We start from the raw sequence: 10,115 nt of genomic DNA, 5'->3' as shown, positions 1-10,115 counted from the left end.
GAGTTGATTCTGACTCATAGGGACCCCCACTGGGTTTCCAAGGTGGTAAATCTTTATTGAAGCGGACTGCCCCATCTTACAAAGTAGATTGCACCATCTTCCTTCCGCAGAACAGCTGGTGGGTTTGAACCACCAACCTTCTGGATAGCAGTCAAATGCCTTAGGCACTGTACCACAAGGGGTCCTTAAAAGATAAACAAAATGTAAAACTGAAAACATTCAAAGCAAAATAAAATTGAAAACATATTTACAGCCTTTGACCCTTGGGCCTGTTCCAGGGAAAAGAGTGTTTGCAGCCAATAAAACCCCAAAGAAACTGATTTATATTGTTCCTCCTCTCCATTCATTCACTAATTCAACAAATGTTTGAGTGCTGGACAAGGTACATCAAACCTTTGAAATATGACAATGTCTGCATAAGCCTAGACTCTTCAAAAAGGCTGTGCAGGCTTCCCCTTTCCTATCTTATTCTCAGAACTGGGATGCAGGATAAGTAGTTTTCACTGCCACTTCCTGACCATTAACTCTCCAAGTCCTTAGAATAATCTTTGAGCCCTCTGAGGCTCACACCCTTCCTTTGCTGCTGCCTCCTGCAGTCCTGTTTGCTTCCCTTCATTCACTGAACACTTTGGCATCTGACATCATTTTCCTCTGCATTCCATCTTCTAAGATGATTTTAACATCCATCCAGGTTCCTCAACAGTATCTTGTCTCCAGTGATCCTCTTCATTTCACTCAGCTACTTCATAGTCATATCTTCCCATGCCATGAACTTGCTCCTCTAACATAAGCATCCTGGTCTTATTATGATTTTTACCTTCTAAGGAGCTTTGGAGCATAGTGCCTAAGGCACTTGACTGCTAACCAGAAGGCTGGTGGTTCAAACTCACCAGCCACGCCTCGGAAGGAAGGTTGGACAATCTACTTCCATAGTGATACTGCCTTGGAAACTTGAGGGGTCACTATGAGTTGGGTCTGACTCAATGGTACGTAACAACAAGAAGTCTGCTTATGCAACTACTCCGAATATATCAAAGCTGCCCTGTGACTGTCCATTAGGCCCTCTATAGTCTTTCCATCCATCAGACCACTTTGTGCTGTCTTCACTTCTGTTCCTATCCAGCTACACTCTGAAGGATCATTATTTGAATACTCTTACTAATACTATAGAAGCTCTGGTATCATAGTGCCTAAGGCACTTGACTGCTAACCAGAAGCCTGGAGGTTCAAACCCACCAGCCATTCCTCAGAAGGAAGATGGGGCAATCTACTTCTGTAGCGATACTGCCTCAGAAACCCAAGGAGGGGTTGCTGAGTCTGGTCCGACTCGACAGCACATAACAACAACAACAACAACAACTAATACTATATTTCTCTTGCCTCTTTGTTGTTCTACCAAACTTAACTGGCAAAATCCCAACTCCTGGATGAACCCAAGTTATCGCCATTTCACTGTGCCTGCACCCAAGGAGAAGGGGTGCTACCAGGGAGAAGATAATTCACAACAGGCACATTTTCACCATCTAAGTCCTCAACACTGTCCTGCAGTCCTACTAAATGTCTGGTCAATTTATTCTCCATAGGTGATAAAACCTCCATTTTCAAACCTTCCCACTTTTCTTTCAAATTCATGTGATCTTGTCTCTGACTTCACAGAGAAAACCAAGGCCTGCATCTACACCCATTCTCTTCTCGTCCTTCTATAACAGAAGTACCTCCTTCTATCTCAAGGTTAATCCTTCCACCAGTGCTTTGGCTCCCATCTGCATTCACCTTTTCAGGAGCCCAGCACCGTCACTAATCACTTCTTGCCCTCTTCAACTTTTCCCTCTTCCCTGGACTCTTTGCACAGATAGAACAGTAGCTAGAAGGAAAAAGGAAGACACACTATTTCCTTTCATTTTCTGCCCCCCTTGCAGAGTTCACAATCCAAAGTTGTGTCAGGTAGCTTCCTTCTGACATCTACCTCTCTACTTCTTGGAAAGCAGTATCACGAAGAACACCAATTATTTCCCTGTGGCTAAATCTACTTGACCTCTCAGCAGCATTCAACATCTGAGCTGAGAAATGCTTCTTTTGGCTTTCATGGCTCTACGCCTCCTAATTTCCCTTTCATCTCTTTGTTCACCATTTATCAGTCTCCTTTGCCTGTTTATCCTCTGCCACTTAACCTTCAAATATTAGAATTCCTTATGGTTTGGCCAGAGTCAGCATGCTTTTTCTGTAAACAGCTAGAGAGTTCATTATCACTGCCCATTGTGGGCCACACTGCCTCCACTGTGACTACTTAAAGTATCATGAAAGCAGCTGGACAATAGTTAAATGAAGGGGCACAATTGTGCTACAGTAAAACTTTAATGACAAAAACTGATGGTAGACTGGATTTGACCTAAGTATAGTTTACTGACCCCTGCTTTGGAGTTTCCCTAGGAAAGTATCCTCTCCTGTGGTTTGCAATGACCACCTACACATCAAATTCGTACCTTGAGACCCTCTATTCTCCGATCTGTATATCCAATACTTACCATCTTCATTTAAATGTCTCAAAGGCATTTCAAACCTTATCAAGTTAGTGGGAGTACTCTCCCCCCCAAATCTGGGCTCCCTCCAGTGTCCTTTCCCTCAGTAAGAAGGCTGGCACCATATCGTTGCACAATGCAGGAGACGGAGTCATCCTCGACACTTCCCTCTTTCTTATCCTCTAACCCTTTGAACTGGAAGAATACCTAGAAAAGGCAGGTCTAAAAATGTCAATACTTGAAGCACACAGTCAAATTTAATATTTCACTAATACGGCTAAACTTTATTTCCATGTTTATTACATGTTTATCTTTGATTTTGAGTACATATTAGAATTGATTTGACATACGACTTGGGAGAAAGCTAACATTCTCCACTGAATGGGTTAAAAAGGAATGTAAAAGTACAAAATATTTGTTTAAATGTGAGTTCTAAATGATGGCAAACAGAACAATAAATACCTTGCCATTTTTCTCTAATTTTCCAAGATGGATTTCATTATAAAATTTTTTTCTTAATTTATTTCAAGAAATTAAATAAGGGATAATCATGAAAACCATTTTAAGTATAAAGAATAAATAATCTGAGTCTTAATACAGAACTATGACCTTCTATTTAAAATAAAAATATATGTTATTGTGAATTGAGGGGGATTAATTAATATGTCAACTACAACTCTAATGACGTAAGCAACCCTATACATGGCATTGGCTTTTGTTTTGGAGAGTTAGGCTGATTTAAGGGGGACACAGCAGGGTTCTATATGACATCCACATTAACCATTTGGTGCTCAGTATGGGGATGGTCAAATGCTAAGCACTTGGTGGCAGAAATTCAGGATAAATCAGTTCCAAGTGGCTAAAAGCTAAGAGAATTAATCATTCCACCTCTTACCCCAATCTATGGACATGTATTAATGTACAACTTCTAGCATTCACTAAAAGTTTCAAAATGAAACTTCTTGAGATATCCAGAAACTCTTCCAATTCACAGAACACAAATATTGTTTGTAGTATAATTCTAATGTTTAAACAAATACAAAATTATGGGTGGTTACAAAAATTATTATTGGTAATAAATATAGTTTCTTTTAATTCACTATGATAAATCCCTTAGCACATTTTGTGAAGAAAGATGTGTTCTTAATACTACTAATCTTTACTTACATAGATTTAAAAAAATCAGCTTAAAATTTATTTTCTATCCAGGGATTACAAGATGAAGACTCTCGCTGAACATGAATAATGCTTACTGTTCTCCCTAAACAAGTGTTTGGAATCACCTACAAAAACCTATATTCTAATGCCTCTTATAAAAGATAATTAGTTAATTCACCTCTAATTAAATTATTATAATTATAGAATATTTTCTCATGTGATTGTTTAAGACAGATTCTTATGGCTTTTCAATTTTTTAAATTTCACATTTAATGTCATGTTAAAGCTTTTCAAAATCAGTTTCCCAATACCAAATTCCTAAATGAGAAAAGAAAGGACAAAAGAGACAAATTCCCTATCAATTTAGCCTCCTCTCTTCCCTGCAAACCAACATTTCATTAAAATTCAAGGCACACTCCTTTTCTTAGAACAGAGGTCAGCAAACTTTTTCTTTAAAGGGACAGGTAATAAATATCTTACGTTTTGTGGACTATACAGTCTGTGCAGCAACAATTTAACTCTGCTGCTGTAGAAGGAAAGCAGCTATGGGCAATGCACATTTACCAAACAGGCACTGGGCTGAATCCGGTTTGTGTGTCAGTTTGCCAGCCCCTGCCTTAAAGAACAGACCTAAACATAACAGAACTGTCTCAAAAAAACTGGTCTCTTGTCAGACACAGTGACTATTTCAGAATCTAGCAATTACTCTAGGTACCCTGATGTTGAAAATTTGCATTTATCCAACTTTCTGCTTTTCATCATCCTTTTCATAGGGTAAATTATTTTATATAAAACCTCGAGTATAATTTGAGGGATTCTGTTTAAAATTAATAAATGATACCCATACAATTTAATATCCAATTTAATTTTTAAAAAACTTAATGAAAAATATAACAGAATCAAAACATTTAAAATAAGCACACTCACTACTAACTCTAGTAGTTCATTTAAGTAAATCAACTACAGAATATGAAAAATAAATTCAGAAGTGTAGTTGCTTTAAAATACGCCACTTCCACTTTTGTCGCTATTTTACATTTATGTATATATTCTATAGTGGAAGCAGATATTCTCTCTAAAAACATTATCTCCTTAAAATCTTGAGGTGCATATTAGAGCCACAGGCAATATCTGACATATAAAATTGCAGTACAGGCCTTTCAAATTTGGCATTTCACTGGTACAATACAATGATCAAGGTATAGAATCACTGTACAGTGCCTAAACATTCCAGTAAGAACCATTATTTTGTTTAATGTAGAATGATTAATACATATTCTACAAGGGGCAGTGAGGTTAGTAATTCTATAAGGTGTGTCCTGACATAATTTTCAAATTGTACAATAACACAAACAACTTTGTTAAGGCCATGTTTTATTTGCTGATTAATGGACAAAAGGCAATGTAATTTATTTTCAAGTATTTTCTTGAAAGTCTGTGCTCGTAAAAATCATGAAAAGTTGGAAAGTGTTAAATCACTGAAACTTTAAATATATCTTACACAATCTTGTTTGTACAAAAATACAAGTTAAATATAAACATAAAGCAATCATGATAATTTTATGCAAATCTGTTTTATGTGATCTTCAATTATATATAAAAGTTTCTCAGTTATTTGTGAAAAGATCAATATCAGATTGAATTACTATCTATTGGCAAAGGGCCCTAAAAAGCTTACGTTAGCATTAATCTTTTACATGGTTAAGCGTGTTTCCTAATTTGAGATCACCTAAACACTGGAAAAAAAAGGAGAAAAATGAAAAGGGCAGTATGTCCATAAACCAACAAATAATTTGGCTGTAATGTATCATAAAACACAAAGAAACCCCACACATCTGTACAATAAACATTATCTATGTTTTACACGCACACACGCAGGTGTATACGTGCATGTATGCACGTATACACATGTACACACCCACACACGCACAGCCATAAAAGAAAGCCTAATGAGGTGCTGCTTCCAGTTCAAAATTCAGGTTTGCATTTTTTCTTACTTCATCAAATGAATAGCTTTTTGTCACTTTTCCATTCTTGAAGACAGTATGAAGAAGATCCTGCACAAATATAACAATACTAAAAATTAACGATTATACTAGAGATTAATAAGTAAAAAGACTAAATTACGTTAATGAATTAGACTGCCAATCAGTCAACTACACAGTGATGTGGATGGTGTTCAAATTGTAAAGTGATTTAGTACACAAAGAATGCCTGCAGAGCAGGCAGAGAGCAAAGTATTACCTAAAACTGCAAATCAGTGAATTACTTGCTAGGTAGAATTATTGAACTTTTATGAAAAGGAATGATCTAAACGATGTATCATTAAACCAGTTTTTCTTAAAGGAAAACACGAAAAAAATAAATCTACTTGACCAATTTTTAAAATTAAGGATGGAAGATGTTTAATGCTTGATTGCTCAGAAGAACTGATTGTCACTGATAATCATCACATCATCACTGACAGTTGCTGCAAAGAAAGCCAGCTAAGACTTTCCTTGTTCCTAGCCAAGAGACTCTATAATGATTCAATGTATCAAGTTGGAAGTTTAATAAATTTGCTAGTTGCTAAATTTTGGTCTTAAAAAACAATAGCAACAAAACAAAAAAACAAAACAAAAACCCAGAAACAAACAAAACAGGTACTCATTGACTAATTCAGTGACTGTGTTAAAGACCGTGCATACGCCAAAAGTCATTTATTTCAGTAACCAACAATCCATGTCCACAGTAATGAAGATAAATTAAGAGAATTAGTACTAAATTCCTTTTTTGGGTCTGGTAAAGCCCCCACACCCCTCCAGTCTTACTAAGGAGTTATTTGCCTTTAGTTTCTCTTTGAAAAATCTGAAGAAATTATCTATTGTGCCTAAATTGTAAACAAATCTAAAAATTGAGGGGCCTATGACATTATGTAGTATTTTGTCATTGTGTTGTTTCAGATCACTGCTCTACTTGCAGCAATTTCTTCCATAAATTTAAATATGACCTATCAAGGAATGCTGGGTCCCATTCTTCAGTCAAAATGCCTAGATGACTATAAATTAATTACTAATGATTATAAATTACTAACTAAAATGGTCTAGTATATCATTTATATACTCTTAAAACCAATGCCATTTAAAGTGATTCTTACGTTTTACCCTTAATCTAAAGTGACTTCAGTGCATCTAGAATAAACTAGTTAAAAATAAATCTTGGTAGTTCCAGAGTTAGGTGAAGGATACATGAAGAACTGCTTAACAAGCTACATAAAGGGATCTAATTTTTTTTCCTAAACTTTGTTTTGTTGTTGTTAAGAATATACACATACACCAACTCAAAAGTTCCTACATATACAATTCAGTGACAATGATTATATTCTTCAAGTTGTGCAACCTTTCTCACCTTCTTTTTCTGAGTTGTTTAAAAGGTCTAATTTTAAAAGCTTGATTTAGGACTTTACGTATTTTTTCAATAAACAGAACAAACATGTTATGTTTCATTAATTCTGACACAAAATTTAAGAATATAATAAAAGTGACATACTAAAACCAGTATATTTGACATGGTACAAATAATCTAAATATAAAATAAAAAAATTATTGGGTTTATGTTTAATGTATACTGTCCTCTGAGAATATGAATGTTCACATTTCCCTCTAGAAATCAGCTTTTTATTTTCCCCCTTTAATGTAGCAGTTAAAAGTCAGAAATTCCTTAATTTTTGAACTGATAAATACAAAGGTAATTTTCTATATTAAAGGTCATTAGATTACATGAATTATTTTAGCATATTATAAATTTTTCTAGTTTGGCTGGCTTGAATCAGAAAACATTAAGTCAGTTGTTGCTGTTGTTATGTGCCGTCAGTCAGCTCTGACTCATAGTGACCCTATGTACAACACAACAAAATACTGCCTGGTCCTGCACCAGCCTTACAATCCTTGCTAAATCTGAGCCCATCACTGTAGCCACTGTGTCAACGCGTATCACTGAGGGCCTTCCCCTTTTTCACTGACCCTCTGCCTTACCAAGCATGATATCCTTCTCCAGGGAATGGTCCCTTCTGACAACATGACCAAAGTAGGTCAGATGAAGTCTGGCCATTCTAGCTTCCAAGGAGCATTCCAGCTACAACTTCTTCCAGGACAAATTTGTTAGTTCTCTGGCAGTTCATGGTACTTTCAGCCTTCTTTGCCAACACCAAAACTCAAAAGCACCAACTCTTTGGTCTTTATTCATTGTCCAGCTATCACATGCATATGAGGCTACTGAAAATACCATGGCTTGGGTTAGGCACTCCTTAGCCTTCAAAGAGACATCATTGCTCTTCAGCACTTGAAAGACGTCTTTTGCAGGAGATTTGCTTAGTGCAATATGTTGTCTGATTTCTTGACTGCTGTTTCCATTGGTGTTTACTGTGGAAACAAGTAATTTGAAATCTTTGATAACTTCCATCTTTTATCCATTTATTCTGAAGCTGCTTACTGGTGCAGTTGTGAGGGTTTTTGTTTTCTGTTGAGGTGTAATCCATATGCAGCCTATAGTCTTTGATCTTCATCAGTTAAGTGCTTCATGTCATCTTCACTTTCAGCAAGCAAGGTTGTGTCGCAGGTTGTTAATGAGTCTTCCTCCAATCCTGATGTCACGTGCTTCTTCATGTAGTCCAGCTTCTTGGATTGTTTACTCAGCATACAGATTGAGTTAAGCATGGTGAAAGGATATAACCCTGACACACTCCCTTCCTGATTTTAAACCATGTAGTGTTCCCTTGTTCTGTTTGAACGATGCCTCCTGGTCTATGGACAGTTCCTCATGAGCACAATTAAGTGTTCTAGAATTCCTACTCTTCTCAATGTTATCCATAATTTGTTATGATCCACACAGTTGAATGCTTTTGCATAGTTAATGAAACATAAGGAAAAATCTTTCAAGTATTCTTTGCTTTCAGCCAAGATCCATCTGATATCAGCAATGATATCCCTTGTCCCACGTCCTCTTTTGAATCCAGCTTGCATATCTTGAAGTTTCCTGTCAATACACTGCTTCAGTAGCTTTTGAATTATCTTCATCTAGATTTTACTTGCGTGTGATATTAATGATATTGTTCGATAATGCCCACATTCTGTTGGATCACCTTTCCTTGGAATGGATACAGATATGGATCTCTTCCAGTCAGGTAGCCAGAGAGCTGTCCTCCAAATTTCTAGGCACAGACGAGTAAGTGCCTCCGGCATGACATCCATTTACTGAAACATCTCAATGGGTATTGTCCATTCCTTGAGCCTTGTTCCTTCAGTGCCAATTTCTTCAGTGCAGCTTCAAGTTCCTCCTTCAATACCATTGGTTCTTGATCATATGCCACCTCCTGAAATAGAGGTATATCGACCAATTCTTTCTAGTACAGTGACTCTGTGTATTCTTTCCATCTTCTTTTGATGTTTCCTGCACCATTCAATATTTTGCTCAAAGGATCTTTCAATATTGCAACTTGAGGCTTGACTTTTTTTCTTCAGTTCTTTCAGTTTAAGAAATGCTGAATGTGTTCTTCCCTTTTGTTTTTCTAACTCTAGGTCTTTGCACATTTCATTGTAATAGCTGACTCTGTCTTCTTGGGCTGCTCTTTGAAATCATCTATTCAGTTCTTTTATCTTGTCATTTCTTCCATTTGCTTTAACTACTGTTTGTTCAAGACTAAGTTTCAGAATCTCTTCTGACATCCATTTTGGTCTCCTCTTCTTTTCCTGTCTTTTTAATGACTTTTTGCTTTCTTCACGTATGATGTTCTTGATGTCATCCCACAATTCATCTGGTTTTCGGTCACTGGAATTCAATGCATAAAATCTATTATCCAGATGGTCTTAAATTCAGGTGAGATATAATCAAGATCATATTTTGGTTCTTGTGGATTTGTCTTTAGCTTCAACTTGAACTTGCATATAAGCAATTGATGGTCTGTTCCACAGTCAGCTCCTGGTCTTGTTTTGGCTGAAGATACTGAGCTTCTCTATTGCTTCTTTCCACAGATGTAGTCCATTTGATTCTTGTGTATTCCATCTGGCAAGATCCATGTGTATAAACCAAAAATAACAAACCCACAGCCAACGAGTTGATTCCAACTCATAGCGACCCCCATTGGGTTTCTGAGATGGTAAATCTTTACAGAAGTAGATTACCCTGTCTTTCTTTTCTGTGGAACAGCTGGTGGGTTGAACTGCCAACCTACTAGTTAGCAGTCAATACCGTAGGCACTGTGTCACCAGAGTTCCACGTGTATAGTTGCTGATAAAATGTATTTCCAATGAGTAAGTCGCTGGTCTTGCAAAATTCCATCATTCAGTATCTGGCTTCATTTCTATCACCAAGGCCTTATTTTCCAACTACCGGTGATTCTTCTTTGTTCCCAACTTTTGCATTCCAATCACCAATAATGATGAATACATCTTTTTTTTTTTT

At 36.6% G+C, this 10,115-nt stretch overlaps 1 protein-coding gene across 1 annotated transcript in view; it reads right to left on the bottom strand.

Moving 5' to 3' along the window:
- Positions 1-5,623: 5,623 nt before the first annotated feature.
- The window catches only part of NAMPT (nicotinamide phosphoribosyltransferase), a 54,170-nt gene continuing 49,678 nt past the window's right edge, over positions 5,624-10,115 (bottom strand). Inside the window, exon 11 of the mRNA XM_007944436.2 lies at positions 5,624-5,734. Coding sequence (XP_007942627.1) covers positions 5,624-5,734 — 111 coding nt within the window. The remainder of the gene's footprint in view (positions 5,735-10,115) is intronic.

Source organism: Orycteropus afer, unplaced genomic scaffold (assembly GCF_000298275.1).
Source record: "Orycteropus afer afer isolate SDZICR_OR568_19922 unplaced genomic scaffold, OryAfe1.0 scaffold00007, whole genome shotgun sequence".
NCBI classification, from domain to species: domain Eukaryota; kingdom Metazoa; phylum Chordata; class Mammalia; order Tubulidentata; family Orycteropodidae; genus Orycteropus; species Orycteropus afer.
The sequence above is the reverse complement of the archived record's forward strand: the minus strand, read 5'-3'. Positions and strand labels throughout refer to the sequence as shown.